We start from the raw sequence: 24,289 nt of genomic DNA, 5'->3' as shown, positions 1-24,289 counted from the left end.
CTTAATTTATATTCAGTCCTGAAACGACAGGCATTTCCCATTCTAAAACACGAAGATGGTTGTGCAGTAATTTACAGTGAAATCAATAGGAAATAAATGAGGCAAGGAGATTTGGAGAAATTGTTTTTCATTTTTCCAGGTTGTTTGGATTTTTTTATAGCTAATTTATTAGGGGGAAACACACAGCACAAAAAAATGAAGAGGAAAAGAGAACAAAACAAAGAAATTGTGTGTTTAGAAACAAATAAAACGGCTGCAGTTGTGCAGTTGAACAAACTGACAACGCCTGGAAGGCCACAGTTCCCTCATCCCACTATATGGCATTGGGGGGGGGAGGGGGGAGTTCTTTGTTCCCAAAAACACTTTCTCAAAAAGTCTTTAAACTATAAGGGCTGTTTAGAAAGTATGAGTTAAAAGCTACAAAATTTGATTGTTTCTTAATTAAATTACCATTGTTGAGTGAAATAAAAATATAGATGCACATGAGGGTACCATGGTGATGATGATGATTAAAATAGCTCCCTTTTCAAGCTTTTTCAGGGCCTTAGAAAATCCTCTGGCTGCAATGGAACTAAACCTCTTGGAACCTCCATTTCATACTATTTGAAACAAAACAGCCACACCTCATCTGAAAATCTGACTTTGTGCTCACCATGAGTAACTTGTGTTTTTGAAAAGGAACTCATGTTTTTACAAGCTGGTCATTTCCAGGCACCTGTAGAAACAAAGTATAAATCTCCTTTAACAGAATACTCAAGGCTAGCTTTAATCTAAGTGCTAACCTAAACACTCAGGCTACATAATTGTGCTGTAGTCTTAGCAGATCATGCCAAATGAATAAGCAAAAAATCACTGCTTGCTGTGCAGTTGATTCTATTCTTTGTAGGTGTGCACACTTATTTTTCCTTACTTCTTCATATGCACACACACATATACAAAACTGCTGCCAGTCAGTGTGGACAACATTAGACTAGATGGAGCAATGGCCTGACTCATTATAAGGCAGCTTCCTGCATTCCTAACCCTTTGCAGCACCGAACTACATGACAAATGTCCCATCCGGTTTAGCCTAACTTTTCTTGGTACAAAATAAAAAAATTCCTTCAGTAGCACCTTAAAGACCAACTAAGTTTTTCTTGGTACAGTATAACAAAATAAATAAAAAAATCCTTCCAGTAGCAACTTAGAGACCAACTAAGTTTGTCATAGGTATGAGCTTTCGAAAGCTCATACCTATGACAAACTTAGTTGGTCTCTAAGGTGCTACTGGAAGGATTTTTATATTATTTTGTTTTGACTGCGTCAGACCAACACGACTACGTACATGTAACTAGTTTTCTTGGTATGTCACATGAATTTGCTTACAAGCATTTTTGTAGTATCATTTTTATCCCTTCTGTGGACTATACTTTATTTTATTCTTTTTTAAAAGAGCTCCTATTTGGAGGAGGTGAACTGTATGGTGCTTAAAAATATAGCATAAATGTGAACTATAAATTGGCATTGAAAAATTGAGCCCCACAAGTATCTTTCTCTTACCTTAAAATAAACTCTTGTATCACAGACTGGTGTGTCATCATGAGTGACAACTGCCTGGAAAAGGAGACAATTCACATACACTGGAATCTAAAATCACCATATAGGATTACACACCATCTTTCCTTTCAGAAATAATAAACTCCACTAGCACTTGATGCTCCATAGCTTCGGTCAAACATATGAATGACAGTACTAATATGAAAAAAATTGGGGAGTGCAGTTTTTTTGTGAGGAGAGAGCAAGCCAAAAGCCACAAGGCATGCTTTTCAAGTTCTTTTTTTGGTGTCTCTTGATGTGCTAGAAATGTTTAAAAATATGGTAATGCTAGGTAATTCCAGCACGAATTCTGATTAGCTTCATTGGCTCAGGGACTCGCAACTAAAACAAACTGCTTTAGCATTTTAGTAATGGATTCTAAAATAATGAAGACATGCCCTGACAGCGAAATTTATTTTTGAAAGTGTAATTCTAGAAGCTTGGTTGGTTGGGTTGTTGCTTAAACAAAGTGCTTTTAAAGTGAAGTGGAAAGAAGGAAGCTAAAGAGTTGAGGACTCTAAATTAGGTATAGCTTGGGGTGTAAGTGAGACACAGGTATGTGACTTGGACTTTTCCATTGACAAACCAGTCTGAAAGCTTTCCCCATTCATCTGTTTGGCTGCATATATATTTAAAGCATGTCTCCCACCCCACATTTTGGGAACTGTTGTTGTTGTTGTTTAGTCGTTAAGTTGTGTCCGACTCTTCATGACCCCATGGACCATAGCACGCCAGGCACTCCTGTCTTCCACTGCCTCCCGCAGTTTGGTCAGACTCATGTTGGTGGCTTTGAGAACACTGTCCAACCATCTCGTCCTCTCTCGTCCACTTCTCCTTGTGACCTCCATCAGGGTCTTTTCCAGGGAGTCTTCTCTTCTCATGAGGTGGCCAAAGTATTGGAGCCTCAGCTTCACGATCTGTCCTTCCAATGAGCACTCAGGGCTGATTTCCTTCAGAATGGATAGGTTTGATCTTCTTGCAGTCCATGGGACTCTCAAGAGTCTCCTCCAGCACCATAATTCAAAAGCATCAATTCTTCGGCGATCAGCCTTCTTTATGGTCCAGCTCTCACTTCCATACATCAGTACTGGGAAAACCATAGCTTTAACTATACGGACCTTTGTTAGCAAGGTGATGCCTCTGCTTTTTAAGATGCTGTCTAGGTTTGTCATTGCTTTTCTCCCAAGAAGCAGGTGACTGCTGTCACCATCTGCAGTCATCATGGAACCCAAGAAAGTAAAATCTCTCACTGCCTCCATTTCTTCCCCTTCTATTTGCCAGGAGGTGATGGGACCAGTGGCCATGATCTTAGTTTTTTTGATGTTGAGCTTCAGACCATATTTTGCGCTCTCCTCTTTCACCTTCATTAAAAGGTTCTTTAATTCCTCCTCACTTTCTGCCATCAAGGTTGTGTCATCAGCATATCTGAGGTTGTTGATATTTCTTCCGGCAATCTTAATTCTGGCTTGGGATTCATCCAGTCCAGCCTTTCAAACGATGAATTCTGCAAAGAAGTTAAATAAGCAGGGAAACAATATACAGCCTTGCCGTACTCCTTTCCCAATTGTGAACCAATCAGTTATTCCATGTCCAGTTCTAACTGTAGCTTCTTGTCCCACATAGAGATTTCTCAGGAGACAGATGAGATGATCAGGCACTCCCATTTATTTAAGAACTTGCTGTAGTTTGCTGTGGTCGACACAATCTGGGAACTGTAGCCTACCTTTATTGAGGCACAGTTCCCAGCACTCTTAACAAACTATAGTTCCTAGGATTCTTGGGGAAGGGGGAATGTGTTTGAAACGTATAGTACCTACAGAGAAATGCCTCTACTGAATATACATGCACTGTGTTCCTAAATTCCTTGTGCCTCCCTCTCCTAAAAGAGATTTTGCCAATTTGGTCCTCCTCTCCAACCAGATGTTCATATATTATGTACAATTTTTTGTTATCACGGGAATGTTGCCTTAGCAAAAAGCTTTCTGCCTTTCCCCCTGTTCCATTCTGTCTTCATAGTCTTGAACTTTGTCTCATTATTGTTTGGAAGCTGAGTTGGTCTGCACTCTGCTCTGGCTTCAACTTGTCTTCTTGCGCAGCAAGAATTAGGAAAAATTCTGATGCTTCTTTGGTCTATCCCAGCTCTGCTTTCATTTTGGCACAGTTTTCCAGCTCCGGTCTTAGAAAACTGACCAGGTTTCAGGCTTTCTCAAGGCTTGGATTTTCAACATCTGATCATTGGCTGCTACCTGAGAGAGGCTGGAATGCCGATTTTGGATGGCCCTGTTATTTTGACTCATGCTACAGCAACCTGATGGGTGCCTGCTATCGTTTTATGCCCTTCCAGATAAGAAAACAGGAGAAGAAAGATGGATTTGTTGCATTCCAAACACAACAGATTGAACATAGTTCCAGGTTCGGAAGGACCACTTGTGGAGCTCAAAAAAAGGAGCAGAGAGAAATTGCATTTCAATCCTTGTGGATATGACCACAGAGCCACAAGTGTCTGTTTTTACGGGGAGGGCGGTTGGTCTTTAGGTTATTAGTTTTGTGTAGCTTGAAGGCCCAGGTAGAGGTTGCTGGGGAGACAGGCAGCGATTAACGGAGAGGTGTTTCAAGGGTAGAGCTGTATGTGCCGCATTATTTGCCCTGTACCTCCTCCTAAGCCAGTGATGGCGAACCTATGACACGCGTGTCAGACGTGACACGCAGAGCCCTCACTGCTGGCATGCACCCCATTGGTCCATTCGCGCTGTTGTTGTTTTCCCCCCCCATTTGTTCTCCTGCTCCTCCTCACGCTACAGCTTGTCTCCGCTTTTAAAACCCAGGTCCTTTGTTGTTGTTGTTGTTGCTGGTAGCCAGAGATGGGTTTTTAACCCTTTCTGTGCTGTTTTTTCTGGCGCTTTGGCAGACTATGATTGGGTGTAACAGCATTCATTTTTAACCCTTTCTGTGCTGGTTTTTTGGCGCTTTAGCAGACTATATCGGTGCTGCGCATTAGTTCCAGCAAAGGTATTATTCGTCATTTATTTCTGTTCTCTTCCCCCCCCCAAGCGCAGCAGCTTTGGGACATCCCCCCAAAAAGCAAAGCAACTTTTGCACCCCCGAAAAAAACCTCCAAAACTTTGGTCAGCAGCTCCCCCCAAAAAGCTCAACAACTCTGGGCACTTTGTGATAAATAAGGGGTTTTGGTTTAGTTTGGTTAAATAGTTAGTTTTTGGTTAATTAAATACAGTTATGTATTGCAATTATACATTTTTGTTATTTAAACTATAAATATCGTGAAATTATTGTTTTTTTCTCGAAGTGACACACCACACGAGTTATACTCGGTTTTTTGGCGAATTTTGACACACCAAGCTCAAAAGGTTGCCCATCACTGTCCTAAGCTATCCTGCTGCCTTAAATAATTTTGGAGTATGCTGCCCCATGCTGAAGTAAGGCTCAGCTGGCAGTATAGTTGGCTTCTGTAAATGGGATTGGAAGGGGACACCATCTTGTCCTTCATCCCAGGCCTCAAAATGCCTCGAGTCAGCCCTTTAAGGAAATTCAAAATATCTGAACAGCCACATCAAATAAATACTTGACATGGACGCTAAGCTCCTTTTGACTATTTTGAGCACTGATAGGGCCCGTTCACCATTTACATATATCACTGGCAAAAAATGTGATGAGAAAAGAATAAGAGAATGTTCTTTCTGGCATGGAGTTGGGGGGGGGGTTGGCTGGCTGGCATCCATCTGTCTCAGGAGACAGTGGAGGAATGAGCCTTTGGGGATGACGTCAAACTCTTGGAGGGTTGCATAGCCCACTGTGGCTGTAGATAGACCTGTTTTGTTGCAGATGGGACAGATGAAGGCGTCCGGTTGTGCTGCTACAGGTACACCAGGGTGTTTCTTCTCTCTGAGCTCCTCTCAGTGGTCATTCTTCCCCTGGTCACTGCTGCGGATACACAACTGTTGATACACAACCTGTCTGTCTGTTTGTCTCCAGGCACTGTGGTTATCCGTAGGGGATTCCTGCACGGCAGGGTTGATATTGCCAGCCTTCATGTCACCTTTATAACACAGAGGTGGTCTGCCAACAAAACCATTGTGAAAGATGTGGGCAGCTCCTAAGTAACAATCCTTCTCCAAAACCAATTTGGTTTGATCTTCTAACCCTCATAGAAAAAGGCTTTTATCATAGAAGGCTATTTTAAGCCATTCAATCCCCTAATAATAATTCCTCAGATCAAAGAAACAAAACAAGGTCAGAGCCTTTTCAGAATATGTGTAAGATTTAGAAAGGCAGATAGACAGGATAATCTGTCTACCACTCAGAGCTTCCCACCCCCCGATTTATTTTTGCACCTACTTATGTGATGCAAGTTTGGAAAACTCAGCAATGGCCAGAGGATTGGAGAAGATCAGTCTACATCCCAATTCCAAAGAAGGGCAGTGCCAAAGAATGCTCCAACTACCGCACAATTGCGCTCATTTCACACGCTAGCAAGGTTATGCTTAAAATTCTACAAGGCAGGCTTAAGCAGTATGTGGACCGAGAACTCCCAGAAGTGCAAGCTGGATTTCGAAAGGGCAGAGGAACCAGAGACCAAATAGCAAACATGCGCTGGATTATGGAGAAAGCTAGAGAGTTCCAGAAAAACGTCTACTTCTGCTTCATTGACTATGCAAAAGCCTTTGACTATGCCGACCACAGCAAACTATGGCAAGTTCTTAAAGAAATGGGAGTGCCTGATCACCTCATCTGTCTCCTGAGAAATCTCTATGTGGGACAAGAAGCTACAGTTAGAACTGGATATAGAACAACTGAGTGGTTCAAAATTGGGAAAGGAGTACGACAAGGTTGTATATTGTCTCCCTGCTTATTTAACTTATATGCAGAATTCATCATGCGAAAGGCTGGACTAGATGAATCCCAAGCCGGAATTAAGATTGCCGGAAGAAATATCAACAACCTCAGATATGCAGATGACACAACCTTGATGGCAGAAAGCGAGGAGGAATTAAAGAACCTTTTAATGAGGGTGAAAGAGGAGAGCGCAAAATATGGTCTGAAGCTCAACATCAAAAAAACCAAGATCATGGCCACTGGTCCCATCACCTCCTGGCAAATAGAAGGGGAAGAAATGGAGGCAGTGAGAGATTTTACCTTCTTGGGCTCCTTGATCACTGCAGATGGTGACAGCAGTCACGAAATTAAAAGACGCCTGCTTCTTGGGAGAAAAGCAATGACAAACCTAGACAGCATCTTAAAAAGCAGAGACATCACCTTGCCGACAAAGGTCCGTATAGTTAAAGCTATGGTTTTCCCAGTAGTGATGTATGGAAGTGAGAGTTGGACCATAAAGAAGGCTGATCGCCGAAGAATTGATGCTTTTGAATTATGGTGCTGGAGGAGACTCTTGAGAGTCCCATGGACTGCAAGAAGATCAAACCTATCCATTCTTAAGGAAATCAGCCCTGAGTGCTCCCTGGAAGGACAGATCGTGAAGCTGAGGCTCCAATACTTTGGCCACCTCATGAGAAGAGAAGAATCCTTGGAAAAGACCCTGATGTTGGGAAAGATTGAGGGCACTAGGAGAAGGGGACGTCAGAGGACAAGATGGTTGGACAGTGTTCTCGAAGCTACCAACATGAGTTTGACCAAACTGCGGGAGGCAGTGGAAGACAGGAGTGCCTGGCGTGCTATGGTCCATGGGGTCACGAAGAGTCGGACACGACTAAACGACTAAACAACAACAACAACAATGTGATGCTCATGCTATAGGTAACTAGACAAAAGAGGCCAAACTTGTGTGTGTGTGCACATATGCTTGCTTGCGCAGAAAGAAGACCATCTGCACAGACCATCTTCCACATCTTTACCCATAAATGTTCCTCCTTGCTGTAAATGGAAAGAACTTCCCCCACAGGGAGCACCGATAAGGGCCAAACTAGACAGTCCCTTAAACGTCTGTATGCCTTTTAGCATGTTTTGTCTTTCTTTCTTTATTAATCATCTTTAACATTTATTAAAATAAGTTCTCTAGATGTTGTACCAACAAAAACATAACAATAAAATGAGTTAGCAAGAAAAATCCTTTTGGATGCTATTAAAAGAAAAGGTTTAAGCAACTGAAATCCATTAACATCAGGAAATCCTACATTCTGGCTCATAGATGTTGAAGTTGGCAGCTGTCATTGCAGCCCCTCCTTGTTAAGGCATTGTTATAAACATGCCATTGGTTTGAAAGACTGTGTTGCCTTCTTGGTAGAACCAGATAGCTACGTTTCAGCTTTCCAACGAAGTCCAAAATATCAGAGAAGAGACATGTAAAAACAACAACAACAATTGTTCACCTTCCATTGATTTTTAGTATTCAAGGCAGAAATCTTCTCATACTTCATTCTAGCACACCAAACTTCCCATCCATGTCAGTTGTCTAACTTTTTTTGTTTAATGTTTTTAATTTGCAAGGGCTGTTTGTTTGTTTGTTTGGTTTAAAAAGCCAGCACCACGTTTAATCTTTCTAAGGCACTTACTAACTTCAGGCACACTCCAGTTTTTGTATTGTTGGAAATTTTAAAATCCATAAAGCCACAGAAGAAAGCAATGCCACTGCAACTTTATATATGAATAACTTTGGGTGCTTCCAGATAAGAGTCCAGATTTTCTTAACATCTTGTTGCCCTTATCTACATTGACTTCCCCCCCTTCTAATTCTCATCTGTTTCCTTAATCACAATAAGAAGCGCCCTCGCCGTTCTACTAAAAATGCAAACATTTCTTGCACATTGTATACACATTATGACACACGTTATTATATTATTTGCAGTTTTCCTAAGTGCTCAATACAAGTGGAACTAATTTTTATTGTTGATCAGGGATCTCATAATCCTGTTCACTGGTGATCCATTGCCATGCCATTTCTGCATCTCAAAAAGAGAGTTTCTCACCTTGATTGACAGATTATACATTCATTATTGCTGGAGATTATTTCTGCAGCACTGGGAGGGCTGGGGAAGATTTTCCCTGGGAGTGAGTACTTGAGCATCTGAATGCTTTGCTTCCTCCCCTGGGTTGCTTGTTTCTTGAGATACTCAGGTCACTGGTTCCTTGAATATTAGAATCAATGCCTATTGAAGACATTGCTCCTTCAGCAAGCCTTTTAATATGATTTTTCTAGTCTGAATCTTTTCTGGAATTGTTTTTTTAAAATAAGGTTTTTATTGTTTTAACACCTGTTGTTTTAGTTTGCTGGATAGAATGATCCCCCCTCTCCTCCTTCTGACCACTGTTCTGGGAGTTATCCTGACACACACACCCCAACCAATTTTGGGGGGCAAAGGGGGATAGCTGCTGGTGAGGCTCCCTAGGGGAATCCTGTCCATAGGCTTCAGTGGATGTTCTATTAGGAGCCGCTTGATGAAGAAAGTGGGCCCGATATTCAGCATCAACTGACCTAGCTTCCCAGTCTGACTTTTTTTTTTTACTTTTTACTATTCCCATACAATTAAATCTCTTAAAATATAAGATACTGCTATCAGCTAATTATTGGTGCTATCTTTCCCCTTGCAGGTATCTGAATAAGAACAAATATCTGAGAGTTATTCATGAAGATGCTTTTTTGGGTGTGCAGAGTGGTCCAAGCCTACTGTGAGTAAGAGCGAGCAGAGATACCTTGAAATTATAGCATTGTTATTTAATAGTACTCTAAGCATCCTCTGCTGGTTGTTTCACATAATGTGTCTTTCGTGACAAGGGCACTTCACAACCAAAGGAACAAGCACAGCAGATAGTTAACTCAACAACAGATAACACTCAACAATCGCTTCTACAGCTCTGGATACCCTGCACAACAATCTGTTCCCAGGTCCGCACTCAACGGAGCAGTTTCTGCACCAGGGGACCGCTTCTGCTCCACCAGTTTATGTACTTGCCCCAATGAGCTTCATGCATGCAATCAGAGGCTGCGCCGGCATGGGAGCTTCCTCTGCTCATCCCTTTTCAGTCCCCTCTTGGTTCTAGGAGACAGTAGTGCAGGAGAAGGCGGGGAAGCACCTGGCCCTCCACTTGCCTGACTTGCCTCTTTTCCTCTTATCCCAACTCATCCTCTGCTCCACCCTCCATCTTTGACGCTCCCCCTGCCTACGATTCTTGCCTCCTGGCCGGTACAGTTCCCCACAAATCACTGGTCTTGCCTACCGTGTCAGACTTCATCCCTCCTTCCCCTGGTGCACACTCGTCATCTTCTCACAGTCCCTGACATTTCGCTAGTAATGGTAGTGCCAAACTCATGAGCCAGCCTGCCTGTTCTAATCTGAGGCTGTACTTGGTGCCCTACTGACACTGAAAGTTGGTTTAGCTGGAATATGGTACAGAATATAGCCTTTTTGGTTTCACCCTGCTTTGTATAACTGCTTGCCTCAAGAAGCCTGGTTGTTGTTGTTGTTGTTATTATTATTATTATTAAAATGCATATACCGCCCTATACCCATAGATCTTGGCTGTTCCCAACATAAAAGCACAATATAAAAAACACATAATAAAAATAAGAACAGAGGCTACCCGATCACCCCCCTGTCCACAACACATCCCTCTGTTGGCTTTTTGATGCTCCATTAAGACTTTTCTTTTCACCGAGCTTTTGGGCTGATAGCATTGTATTCAGGTAAGCCCTACCTGTAGTGTTTTATATCCCACCCCCAGAAAAGGAGAGGCTTGACATGTATTCCCAGGGTTCACACGCAAATAATCGGCAGGTCTCCAGCATCTCTAACCATTGGCCAACCTGAGTAGGGTTGGTGAGAGTTGGAGTCCAAAAAGCACATCCCTGTTATAGAAGATGTTTGCCTTGATAAGGGCAGACTTGCACACTTCCAAACAGTGGTTACAGAGGCTTTGTGTTAACGCAAGTTCATGGGAACACAGGAAGTTGCCTTTTACCAAGTCAGACTGGTAGCCCACCAAGGTGAGTATTGTCCGACTGGCAGTGGCTGTCCAGGATTTCAAACAGGGGACATTCCCAGCCCTACCAGGAGGTGCTGGGAATTGAACCTGGGATCTTCTGCATGCAAAACAGTTGCTCTGCTAGTGACCTGTGGGCCTTACGCCATCCCTCTTTCTGTAGCTGAGGCAAGTGCCATTGATTACATTGCTGTGTTTTTCAGTCACCATGCTCCAGCCTCAGAAATAAGCAACACAGCAGAAGGGACCTAGTCACCGGTTCTCTTCCAGCCTCAGAAGAACGATTACGCACTTGCTGCTCTTCGCATAATGAGATCTTGGCTAGGATTCAGAGGCCCAATCGGCATAATCTACCAACTGTGTCAGCCAGCACAGCTGCCTAAGTTCCAAACAAAAGAGCTCAAGTTCTGGACAAGTTGAGCAAAAACAAAACGAGGTTCATGATTTGATCACCTTTTGTAGCATGCACTGTTCCAAATTCAACCAAAATATTAACTCTTTGGGCACAAGGGGAAAATTTCATCCAATGTTAAAAATAAATGGAGAGAGTTTGCAGTTAGCGATTTGCCAACTCCTGAGCCTTCCCTTCCCTTCCCTGAGGAGGCTTCACTTTCATCCTGAGGTTGGCTGTGAGAAATATGGAAAAACAAGGTATAATGAGTATTACAGACCTATTCTGACCCATGGACCCTTTCTGCTAATCAGGTCATGACATATTTAATAGGATTAAAGGCATTTATTTTAAACAGTCTTACTCTATCTTTGCTGTATATCTTGCTGTGTTAAAATCACTTTACTGTATATTTTTGCTGTATTCAAACCTCCTGGTTTAAGATCAGACCTAAATCTGTCTCAGGTTAGCTCATGTTCCACAAAGCTGGGAAAACTCAATCTAAGGCCTTAGCAGACAGGCTCTGTGATAAGCAATGATGTTGTGCAGTGTCACACTTGTCCTCCATGCTTCCACACTTTTGCTTGGCCTTTCGGACCCAAATCCAAATGGGGAGGATAAAGGGTAGAATTTTGATCTCGCTGCCCGCCATGCTGCCATTTGCCCTCTCCCTTGCTATGATGGCAAAGGAACAAGCCTCTTTTACTGCCAAAATATTTTTTCCCAGGAAACTGGATGGTGAGAGGACCCTGAGTTAACCACCAGGCATCTTGTTGGGTTCGCCAAGCAGAAGGTTAGCTGTAGACACTTCCCAATCAGTCAATTCAAATGGCCTCTCCTCTGTGTTCCCAGAGCTTGTGTCCATGCACTTCACCCTGCTGCTAAGGATGTGTCTGGGCCAGTTTTAGGGATTTGGGGAAAGAGGCGCAGAGTAAGTTATTCTGACGCCCTGCTGTTTTCAGCAAGGATCTGAGGTCCCAACTTTCAGTGGGAATACACCTTCCCCCATTTTAGTCCTGAGCATGTTTGCACAATGACTTAACGTAAGAAGTGATCAGTGGTGGCTGTTAGAATTGGTAGGGTGGAAGGCAGGGAGACCAACAGACTGAGGTTGGTGGGGGCGTGCCCTATTTGCTCAAATGAACCAGCCTCGGCCCTGGGAGAGATAGATGAAGTCTGCATTGCTCTTCAGTGTCATTCATAAACTGACCTACTGAACCTATCTGAGGGACCAGCACTCAATGCAAGATGTGTTTGCCATGCAGCACTTTCCAGATCCAATCCCTGATCTGGAAAACAACTTTAGGTAACAGGGTGGGAAAGTACAGTGGTACCTCGGGTTAGGAACTTAATTCGTTCTGGAGGTTCATTCTTAACGCGAAACTGTTCTTAACCTGAGGTACCACTTTAGCTAATGGGGCCTCCCGCTGCCGCCACACCGCTGCTACTGCTGCACGATTTCTGTTTTCATCCTGAAGCAAAGTTCTTAACCCGGGGTACTATTTCTGGGTTAGCGGAGTCTGTAACCTGAAGCGTCTGCAACCTGAAGCGTCTGTAACCCGAGGTACCATGGGATAAGGCATCTTAACATGTTAGGATGTTATCTTCTTCATTGGCTTTGATTAAATACGTGCTGCTTAGTCATTAATTTTCAGTTATGTGTTCATTATCTATTTTATGGCTTCTTCTTTTTTTAAGAGCACAGTGGTGGTGCTGGCAATTGTTTTGCAGGTGGCTGGTGTTCCTTAAGCAGCTTTCAATGCTGCGCACCTTGCCGACTCTTTTCCAAAGCAGCAACATGTAATTGTTTTCAGATGTTGTTGCCCGAAATAGGGAATGCTGCAATGAATTTGTTTCTAGCATCCGATATACTGAGATCATAGATCGGCATTTATGAAAATATATGCATACCAAAATGGTTTCTTGACAATCTGCTTTGTGTTACTAAGTTGCTTCAGCATCAACTAGATTGGCTCTTGCAAGGAAAATGCAGAGTACCAAATTTCAAAATATGAAAGCTGGCAAAACTTTAAATGTGCAGTCCATCTGAAATCCATTTTTTCCATGCTTGGTATTGAGAACGAAAGCAAATAGCTGTTCGTGGTCATGGTTATTATACTTTATTATGTTTTCATCATATAAGTGTTAGGGGGATGCAGCATTGACAGAGCATTCCTACCAGAGGGTTGGGGGACTTCTGACACTGGAGGATCTGAGATAAGCTTGAGTCCTTCTTGGGGGCATCTTATAGGCATCTGACTGGTCATTGCAAGTCTAGGATGCTGGACTAGGTGGGCTTTAAGGCCTGATCTAGCAGCTCTTTTATGTACTTACCATGTTTTTCCATGTATAAGATGCCCCCATGTATAAGAGGACCCCTAGTTTTTTGAAGCCAAAATTAAGAAATCAATATTTTAAACATCAAACAGAACAACTTTGAGCTTTTTGGGGGCGGTCACATGAGCTTTTTTGATGGAAGTTGGCCAAAGTTGTTGAGCTTTCTGAGGGTTAGGGTTGCCATATTTCAAGAGCCCAAGACTAGGCCGCCAGAACCTGAGCCTGAACCCCGGTGCATTCACCATCTGTGTTTAAGTCAACCCTCAATTTTTGACTTAAAAAAATTAGCAAAAAAAAATCATCTTATACACGGAAAAATATAGTCTCCCCAAAGTCAAAATATAGTCTTCCCAAAATCCTGGCATCAGGAAACAGGGTAGAAAGGTGAGAGGAATGCAATTTCTGCTCTCATTTTTCCCTTTTCTAGATATTTAACAACAATCTTTATTACGGTCCATAGACCCATCAATTCGTTACCAAGCGATACACAGCTGGGACACCCCGCCCTCAAACCACTCAGACATCTTACTCAAATTCGGAATAGGAAACATTAGTTCTTGTGACCACCGATAAAAACTTTGCCACTGCTAGTGTTCTGGCATTTGACCGGTCTTCCAATAGGAACCTGATATAGAAATCCTCTGATTTTCCTGGGAGCAAGGCTAGCAGGGGTGAAATCACTTCAGCCCTAGCTTGCTCAAACTTCCCACAGTGCAGCACAATGTGTTTTATAGAATCTACAAGATATTTATTTATTTGTTTGTTTGTTTATTTTACTGTGTATATTTCCCTTCAACTAATGAGTCCCAGCAACCCAGTCAGATGGGCAGAGTACAGTTGTTGTTGTTGTTGTTGTTGTTAATAAAAATAAAAAATTATTATTTATACCCCGCCCATCTGGCTGTGTTTCCCCAGCCACTCTGGGCGGCTTCCAACAGAAAAATGAAATTAAATAATTTTTTAAACATTAAAAGCCTCCCTAAACAGGGCTGCCTTCAGATGTCTTCTAAAAGTCTGGTAGTTGTTTTCCCCTTTGACATCTGTTGGGAGGGCGTTCCACAGGGCGGGCGCCACTACCGAGAAGGCCCTCTGCCTGCTTCCCTGCAACTTGGCTTCTCACAACGAGGGAACCGCCAGAAGGCCCTCGGTGCTGGACCTCAGTGTCCGGGCAGAATGATGGGGGTGGAGACGCTCCTTCAGGTATCCTGGACCGAGGCCATTTAGGGCTTTTAAAGGTGGTGGTGGTGGTTGTTGTTGCTGTTGTAGCAGGAGCCCTGGAATGAATTCCTCCCGTAGTATTTACCCTATACATGAATTTTTACAAAACCTTCAGGCTGCATCTTCAAAGATGTTATTTGTTATTCGATAAAAGTTCCTGAAATACACTAGATGCTATACAAAAGTAATACAAAGTAAAACGAGCATGCCCTGCCGAAAGTCTGAGCTCAAAATCTAAAACACACACACACGCGCGCACACACACACACACACACACACACACACACACACACAGAATAAGTGAAGAAACTGCATTGGGTGCTTCCCAATGGGGACCTTATATCCCAACCGCTCAGATCCAAATTTTCTGTGTGTACTTTTGGCAATATTAAAACACATTTCCGTTTTCCCATCCACACCACTGGATGGAGTTTGATAGCATGCAAAATTTAAAAAAATAGCAGACATACTAGGAAGTTCAAAAGAGTGCAGACATGTGTTTTACTTACTGCATGTGCATCAAAATGTCAGTAACAGTATATTACTGATATTTTATTTGGAGTGTTACGTTTATGCTATGTTGTAGTGGATTGTAGTTTTTATATATTTCACTGCTTGTGTCTTCTAAGATTGCCCTAAGAAAATGTTTACCTTTAAATATAGTATGATAACTCCCCCAGGAATGGAGTTCTACCCCATTGGAGAAGGGTCAGAACCATTGCCCCCCCGCCACAGCTCCCGAGAGGGTCTCCCAACTCCCTGGGGCAGCTTTTATAGGGTGCAGGAACGGAAATGGGGACTCAACCAAAGTCACCTCCCTCGTGATCTTTTATGGGATCGATTTCCTTCCATAAACAGGAGGGCATGTTTGAATCCAAGTCAGATGCTGTAGGTGGCAAAATTGAGCGTAGTATGTTAGGGAATAGTGAAAGGACAAAAACAAAATAATAAAAATTACATCATCAAGTTAAGTAGGGCATCAGTTGCTTAAATAAGTAGATTCAATAACACAGTAGAAGAGTTCAGAGATTATTTAATAAGGCACATTGTTTTTATACTGGCTGAACTTCAGAATTTGTGAAAAATGTTACAGCCAAGGTTGTGCAGAAAAATAAAAATAATTTAAACCAGATGAAAACTCTGCTGCAAAAAAGGGGGGAATTGAATTCTAATCTGTTTTATTAAACCTAAGTCTTTATAAATTTGATTTTGAGTTTGATGTTTGTTTCTCCTTAATTATATAATCACGTCATTGTTCTTTTTAAACTTACAATCAGTTTTATTTACTTTTACTTTCTTCACATCCAGCAATCCTGCTTGGGGTTTCTTGGTCCCCCCCCCCTAGAAGATTATCATTTTAGGCTGTGATCCTTTACGCACTTACTTGTGAATAAGTCCCATTGAAATCACTGGGGCTTACTACTGAGTAAGCAAGTATAGGATTTCACTGTCAATATACTCTAAATCTATACAAATGAGAGAGAGAGAGAGAGAGAGAGAGAGAGAGAGAGAGAGAGAGAGAGAGAATATATATTTTTGTTTACCAATAAGAGTTTTAATTAAATCACCCATCAGTAATCGTGGTTCACATCCTTGAAAATTCAAATGGTGTTACCTTCTAGAGCAGGCATGTCCAACAGGTAGATCGTGATGTACCAGTAGATCACTGGATGTCTGTGGTAGATCCCTAGTAGATCACTGGCTCCCCCCAAAGAAGCTCAACAACTTTGACTCCCCTAAAAAAGTTCAAACCCCAAAGAAATGGGGCTTTCCTTCCCCCTAAAAAAGCCCTACAACTTTGACCTGAACCCTCAAAAGGGGGATAGATCACCTCCAGTTTTTAACTCTGTGAGTAGATCACAGTCTCTTGGGAGTTGGCCAGCCCTGTTCTAGAGCATTATGACTGCCAGAACTTACTATATCAAACAGATATTGAACAAATGAACCTTTGAGGGGGCACAACCAAGCGCCCCAACACAGATGGGCAAGGAGTGAGTGCATATGCAGGGGCTGTTCTACTATGAAATGAATGAAGTTTAAGTTTCATGGCCCCCAATCCAGGAGGAGCCCCAGAAGCAACTTTAGTTCACACACTGCTTGAAAATTTTGTGTCTCGTAGACCCACTTTGAGTGGCATACCTCAAATTGATTAATTATTTGTTGTATACATTTCAACAATCCCAAAATTCGAAAGGTCGGTAGGACAGATGTTGTAAAGATATGCTGATCTGTCATGGAACAACCTCACTGAAGAAGATAACAGTGGTTACCCAGCGCTTATTGCGGGCAGCAAAGGGGCCCCCCCCATGACCGTTCAAGCTTCAGGGCCACCACTGAAATGTAGGTCCACCACTGACCCAGTGTTTCCGAAAGAAATGCCTGCATGGGGGCGGGGGGGAGGCGCGTATATAATGAAAGCTAAAACGCTCAAAGTTGCACCCCCTCACATTCCACCACCATGAAATCATGGACTTGAAAAGGAATTGCTTGTTTCTGAAGTCCCATTTTGAATTCTGCTTGACACCTGGCGTCCCTAGAGCCAGCCTTGCAGCCTTTGTAAAAGATACTTGAGAAAGCATCCTTTTAATATTACATCACCTGGTTTGCTCATCTGATTAATCCTAGCGGGGTTATTCTTTTACTGGCTCATGTATGAAAGCACCTTAAGAAAAGTGACTTGAGAACTTTGGGTCCTTCTGAACCCTGAAGGATCTTGCAGCGGTATTACTTAAGTAGAGTTCTGTTACAGAGCTTCCGACAGGCACTCCATACTGGATTTAGCAGGATATTGATGTCATACTATCTAGTAGCTTTTAGTATGTTGCCATAATAACATGGAGGGACCCAGGTGGCGCTGTGGGTTAAACCACAGAGTCTAGGGCTTGCTGATCAGAAGGTTGGCAGTTCGAATCCCTGCAACGGGGTGAGCTCCCGTTGCTCGGTCCCAGCTCCTGCCCACCTAGCAGTTTGAAAGCACATAAAAGTGCAAGTAGATAAATAGGAACCACTCCGGCGGGAAGGTAAACGGCATTTTCGTGCGCTGCTTTGGTTCGCCAGAAGCAGCTTTGTCATGCTGACCACATGACCCAGAAGCTGTCTGCGGACAAACACCGTCTCCCTCGGCCTATAGAGCGAGATGAGCGCCGCAACCCCAGAGTCGAACACTGATGGTCAGGGGCCTTTACCTATAATAACATGGAGCATTTACTCCGTAGCTAGATCACACACCAATATAAGTAATGCCTGTAGAGAGGAACTGTGCCGTTCAGGTGAGATACACAGTTGCTTTCCACACTGGCAAGTCCCCAAAAGTGATGGAGGTGGCATGAGAAAGAACCTCATCATTTACCTGACAGAGGCCACATTCAGTTAAAGCCCTGCGATGCCATGGCTCCCCACAAGAATTCTTGGAGCTGTAGTTCCCGTCCCAGAGCGCAGGGTCTCTAAGGCACACCTTAAGGCCGAGGCAGGCTGATATGGGAGCAGGTGGTTCTTTATCCAGTTTCATTTAGGGCTTTTAAGGTCCAAATTTTCACTTGCAACTGAAGCAGGAGACAAATGGGTAAGTAGTGAAGGTGGGACGAGATCAGAGTTACACATTCCCCTGTCAGAGGCAGTCTTTCCTTTCTTCTTTGGCGATCACTCATAGCTGAGTAAGATTGTCTTCCATGAACATGGTCTTAGCAGTGAGTCCGTAAGTGACTGTGGAGGCCAATTCTGGATCCACTCGTTCTTCCACAGTGGGGACATAGGTTTCCAGGAGGGATTTGGTCATGGTGAGGGTTTGCCAAATGTGCCTTCCTCTTAGCTCACTCGGCCTGAAGCGAGATGAGTGCTGCACCCCATAGTCACCTTTGACTGGACTTAACCATCCAGGGGTCCTTTACCGTTGCCAGAGGCAGTATGGCTCTGCATGCCAGTTGCTGGAAATCTCAGGTGAGGAGAGTGCTGTTGTGCTCAGGTCTACATTCGAGCTTCCCGTAGGTATCTGGTTGGCAACGTGGTGCTGGACCAAATGAGCCATTGGCCTGAACTAGGAGGTTCTTCTTAACTTTCGTACGGATGCCACAGACATTATCAGTCCTTCAGGTGTGACCTCCTCTGCGCAGGGAATAAATATTGCCTGTGCTTTGTGCTGTGCCTAGCATATTTTTGATCCTAAATCACTAATTAACCTGGGTATCCAGAGAGCCACAGAAGCCCTGGTTTAGCAAGCACTAATCATAGATGAGGGACGTGGGTGGCGCTGTGGGTTAAACCACAGAGGCTAGGGCTTGTCGATCAGAAGGTCGGTGGTTCGAATCCCCGCGATGGGGTGAGCTCCTGTTGCTTGGTCCCTGCCCCTGCCAACCTAGCAGTTCGAAAGCACGAAGTGCAAGTAGATAAACAGGTACCACTCCAGAGGAAAGGTAAACACCGTTTCCGTGTGCTGCTCTGGTTCGCCAGAAGAGGCTTTGTCATGCTGTCCACATGACCTGGAAGCTGTACGCTGGCTCCTTCGGCCAATAAAGCGAGATGAGCGCCGCAACCCCAGAGTCGTCCGCTACTGAATCTAACGGTCAGCGGTCCCTTTACTTTTACCTTTTAACCATAGATGAAGGAAAAGCTTGAGAGTCATATGTTTTCATCATTCTTCACCCAAGTGAAATCAGGGGCGGACTTTGGAAATCTTTCGTAATATGGCGCCCCTGTGAAAGGCCAAAATTTGGCGCCCCCAAATGGATCTTCTCAGTTTTGTGCCCCTTCGACTCACCGCGCTGTGCAGGAGAACCGCCTGCACTGCCCTAAATTCAGCACTAGTGCAATATCATTGTGAAGAATATGAAAGGACTGGAGGTAAATTGGGTCGTGCCCGATGGTATTACCCATTCTGTGAATGCTCAAGAGTTCCAAGTCAAGAATGTAGTTTCTCTATAGTGGAGCTTTTAGAAACATCTCACAGCAACATCGCAAATAAGTGGTGCTAGACTGCTAACTTACTCAGAGATGTGACCTTTTTGTCTAAGTAACCTGTGGAGAAGTTGAGTCCCATCTCTTCTATGGACACTTGTGTGAAGGGCTGGCAAATTGGAATGACGAGCACCATTCTTGAACTGCTTTCTTTTGCATTTGTGGTCATTGCATTATTCGGAGTTGCGTACATCTCTTGTGGTGGCTAATGGCTTGGCCTCTGTATTCCCCCACCCTTAGATGCTCTCCATCTTTGTAAGTGATTTTACACCAAGTTGGTTATGGTACTTTTAATGCACAATTTTTCAAGACATGTTTTTTCAAGACATACTTTAGTTCATTGGCAAGAAAACCTTTCAGCATTAAATCAAGAAGCACTTTGAAGAAAATTGTATTTTGGTATAATTTTTCCTCAGACCACCCCAAAGGTTAGATCCCCACCCCCGTCACCAGGTCACAAAAGGGACACCAAACCTTCTTCTTTTTTCAGTGAGCACTCAACATGGTATACATTTGGACTGCCTTTTAAGTCTATTGGTGAGCTATTGATTTTTTACTGTATTATCATTTCCCATGCAAATTGTGTGTGTCTTTATGGGTATTTCAAAAACAAATGAAATAAAATGGTTAATTAAAGCCAAGAAACTAAGCCTGGTGAGGGACGGTTGAGGGAGTTGGGTATGTTTAATCTGGGAAAGAGGAGTCTGAGAGGAGGTATGATAGCCCTCTTCAAATATCTAAAGCAGGCATCCCCAAACTGCAGCCCTCCAGATGTTTTGGCCTACAACTCCCATGATCCCTAGCTAAGATGACCAGTGGTCAGGGATGATGGGAATTGTAGTCCAAAACATCTGGAGGGCTGAAGTTTGGGGGTGCCTGATCTAAAGGGTTCTCATGGAGAAGATGGAGCAAGCTTACTTTCTCCTGTCCCAGAGGGATTTTCCCAAATAAATGGCTTCACGTTACAAGGAAGGAGATTCCGACTAAACATCCGGAATGACTTTCTGACATTAAGAGCTGTTTGACAGTGGAATGGACTCCCTTGGGAGACAGTGGGCTCTCCTTCATTGGAAGTTTTTAAGCAGGAGTTGGGTGGCCATCTGTCATGGATGCTTTAGTTGAGAGTCCTGCATTGCAGGGGGTTGGACTAGAGGACCCTTGGGGTACCATCCAACACTGCAGTTCTATGATTCTATAAAACGGCAATTCTACTGAGCAAAGCGTTGAAATGAAAGTGCTTCATGAGATCAGTTAATAAATTACTGGTGCTAAATTTGCTTTGTCCAGGTTTTAAAAAAAACAACAACACCCAAACTTTCAGTGAAACCCTTGACAAATATTTCTTCTCTACCCCCTCTCACCCACACCCAAGTAGCATTTTTCTAATTAGCACACTGAGGTGAGAGATCCAATGGTCATTTTTGTTGCTAGGAGAACATATAATGCTTACTTATACTAAGGTAAAGGTGAAGGACCCCTGGACAGTTAAATCCAGTCAAAGGCGACTATGGGGTGTGGTGCTCATCTCACTTTCAGGCCGAGGGAGCCGGCGTTTGTACACAGACACCTTTCTAGGTCATGGGGCTTGCATGACTAAATCGCTTCTGGCGCAATGGAACCCCGTGATGAGAGTCTTTACCTTTCCGCAGTGGTACCTATTTATCTACTTGCACTGGCATGCTTTCAAACTGCTAGGTTGGCAGGAGCTGGGACAGAGCAATGGGAGCTCACCCTGTCACGGGAATTCGAACTGCCGACCTTCCAATCAGCAAGCCCAAAAGGCTCAGTGGTAACTTTAGACCTTCTGATCAGCAAGCAGTGCCACCCACGCCCCCTTACTTATACTAAGCCCTTTTAGCTCAGTATTGTCTACACTGACTGGCAGCAGCTTTCCAGGATTTCAGACCAGAATTCTCTCCCACCTCTACTTGGAGCTGGCCGGGATTTGAACCTGGGACTTTCTGCATGCAAAACAGATGCTCTTCCACTGAGCTACGACCCCTCCTCAAGAATGCTTAGATTTCAAGACTCAGGCAGACATCAGAGGGGGGAATTATATTGGGTAGCAGCAGGGATACAGCCTGTGATAATTACATTAAATTCACAAAGCAGTGTGAATTTGGCATTCATAAGCTAACCAGCACCTGCAATGATTTAAAATAAAACCCTTTCTGTTGATACAAGTCCCAAGTACAGGAGTTGAACTTAACAATGCTGCAATTCTGCAGCTTTAGCTTAGAGCAGGCATCCCCAAACTGTGGCCCTCCAGATGTTTTGACCTACAACTCCCATGCTCCCTAGCTAACAGGACCAGTGGTTGAGGAAGATGGGAACTGTAGTCCAAAACATGTGGAGGGCCAAAGTATGGGGATGCCTGGCTTAGAGTCCCCCCTTGGTCCTTTGTTCAAGAATACGATCAGCAACAGCAGGGCCAGCCCTACGGCAAAGGCCGCTGGGCCGCCGGGGGGGGGGCGCCACGCTGATGTGCCCGCAGCAGCCGCGCTGTGCCCGCCAGACAGCTGTGCTGCGAAACGGGGCGAGGGGGCGCCGGAGGGATCTTCGCACCACGGCGCCAGGGCGCCAGATATGCTTAAGACGGCCCTGAGCAACAGAGTGAGAAATTCTCTTTCAGACTGGGGTCCTGCGGCAAACGCTTGACCAATGTAAGGAGCAGCAACTGAATGAAGGCCCCGTCTGCACAATACATTTAAAAGAGGACCATCCAACTTAAACCAATCATGGCTTCCCCTCCAAGAATCTGGGAGACCATCGTTCTTTAAGAGTGCTGAGAGTTGCTAGGAGACTATATTTCCCAGAGTAGTTTCACAGTCAAACCCTGGAAACTCTGGGAATTGTAGCTCTCCAGGGAGAGAAGGGGCCTCCTGGTAACTCTCAGCACCCTTAACAAGCCACAGTTCCCGGGATGTCTCAGGGGAAGCATGCCTAAAGTTGTTTGATGCTGCTGTAGATGGAGCCAGAGAGAGAGGTGACATTGGGGGCAGCCATTAGGAGTTTTGCAGCACATTGTCATCAACACGTTGATAGTGTTATAAGAATTCTAAGGTCTCAAATATAAATTAAATGTTCATAAATGCACATACATAAGTATACAAACCATGTGTCTGAAGTGGTACAGGAGAGCAATCCTGAAGCCATTTTGACTCTCCCAAATTCACCTCAGATATTTCTTTGCAAGGGAGGGAGGAAATGGGAAAGCCTCCCCATTGTCTCCTTTGCTTACAAATCCTGTCTTAAGGGCGTATTTGTGTGTGAATAGGGTGAGCCTGTGACCTGGATTCAGGAACTAAAGTATTAACCATCACAAAAGAATGGCCAGGCTGCCCAGGTAATGCAATCAGTGACCATTATCAGGTATCCTGGCAGATTTCTGCTGTAGACCACCTCCTGTGATGTATGTATGATGTTTTAGGGGGGTGGTCTTGGGCTGCAGGGTGGGCAATTTCAAAAGTCTACACCATTGTTCAGGATTCTCCTTCCTCCTGCGTGTGGTGAGTGGGGACCCTGTTGCAACAATTTAATAAAGATCAGGCTTACTAGCCGCTTTGCTTCTCAGTATACCCTGGTTGGCCTCTGTTATTTTCTCCTACCGGTAGGAAACCCACTTAAGGACTCTATATGGGCTCTTGGATACCCCATAAGGGAAAAGGAGCAATTTATTCTTATAACAGTTGCACATAAATCTATTTGTCTATAACATCTGAATCAGGAGAGGCTGTGCAAGCCCTGGACGAGGGCCTGAATGCAGTGGCGGACTGGGTGAGGGCCAATAAACTGAGTCTGAATGATGAGAAGATGGAGGCTTTATGGGTGGGTGGTGAGCCCCGGAAGATAGAACAATTGCTTGTTTTGGACGGCGTTGCATTCCCACTCAAAGATCCGTTACTGTGCATAGATCAGGTGCCCTCTGTGTTTCATTTTGACTGTGGGTTTTTCTGCCATCCATGAGTTGTGAAGCACTTAAAGAAAATATGATCTAATATATTACCCCTCATTTTTCTCTATGCCTATCCGCAGCGATGTCTCCCAGACAGGTATCACCACTCTTCCCGCAAGAGGACTGGAAAACCTTAAAGAACTGATGGCTAAAAACACCTGGGCCCTAAAGAAATTCCCCCCTATACAGACTTTTCCTTATCTTGCGAATGCTGAGCTGTCATACCAAAGTCACTGCTGTGCTTTCAAGAACTGGAAGAAAGCCAAGGGGTAAGTCTTAACAATTTAAATTAAATTCTAAAACCATCTGGGGCCACGGTGTCTCCTTTCTCATGAACATGCCCGGAAACTGAGGTAATTTTCCAAGGTCCATCTTCAACTGTGCCCCACACAGGCAGATGGAAGGGCCTTTTCTGGGGTGGCATCCCAACTCTGGAATTCCTTCTGCATCCAAAGATCACAGGGCAGTTTACAATATAAAAACACAAAAATTACATACCATAATAACAAACCAAAACAATAACCTCCTCACACACAGTTTAAAAGGCCATAGATCAGGGGTGCCCAAACTTTGTTCAAAGAGGGCCATATTTGATGAAGTGAACATGGGTGAGGGCCGACCAAGGTTGTTGAACTTTTTTTTAAAGGATTTTACCCCAGGACATATACTGCCATGGGGGCCGGATTAAATCAACCGGCGGGCTGGATTACGCCCCCGAAACGGGCTTTGGACATGCCTGCCATAGATTGTTTAATTAGCTAAAGACTTGGGAGAAGAGGAATATTTTTGCCTGGCGCCTAAAGATATGTAATGAAGGCGCCAGGCGAGTCTCCCTGAGGAGATATGATTCCACAAGTGGGGAGTCACCACAGAAAAACCATCAGTATTCCTTTATTGCTTTTGTTTTGTGTTTT

At 43.9% G+C, this 24,289-nt stretch overlaps 1 protein-coding gene across 1 annotated transcript in view; it reads left to right on the top strand.

Moving 5' to 3' along the window:
* The window catches only part of TSHR (thyroid stimulating hormone receptor), a 36,383-nt gene that overhangs the window by 8,155 nt on the left and 3,939 nt on the right, over positions 1 to 24,289 (top strand). Inside the window, exons 7-8 of the mRNA XM_035107835.2 lie at positions 9,136 to 9,213; positions 23,456 to 23,644. Of these exons, the coding sequence (XP_034963726.1) occupies positions 9,136 to 9,213; positions 23,456 to 23,644 (267 nt within the window). The remainder of the gene's footprint in view (positions 1 to 9,135; positions 9,214 to 23,455; positions 23,645 to 24,289) is intronic.

Source organism: Zootoca vivipara, chromosome 1 (assembly GCF_963506605.1).
Source record: "Zootoca vivipara chromosome 1, rZooViv1.1, whole genome shotgun sequence".
Lineage (NCBI taxonomy): Eukaryota > Metazoa > Chordata > Lepidosauria > Squamata > Lacertidae > Zootoca > Zootoca vivipara.
This window is presented reverse-complemented; position numbering and strand designations above follow the sequence as displayed.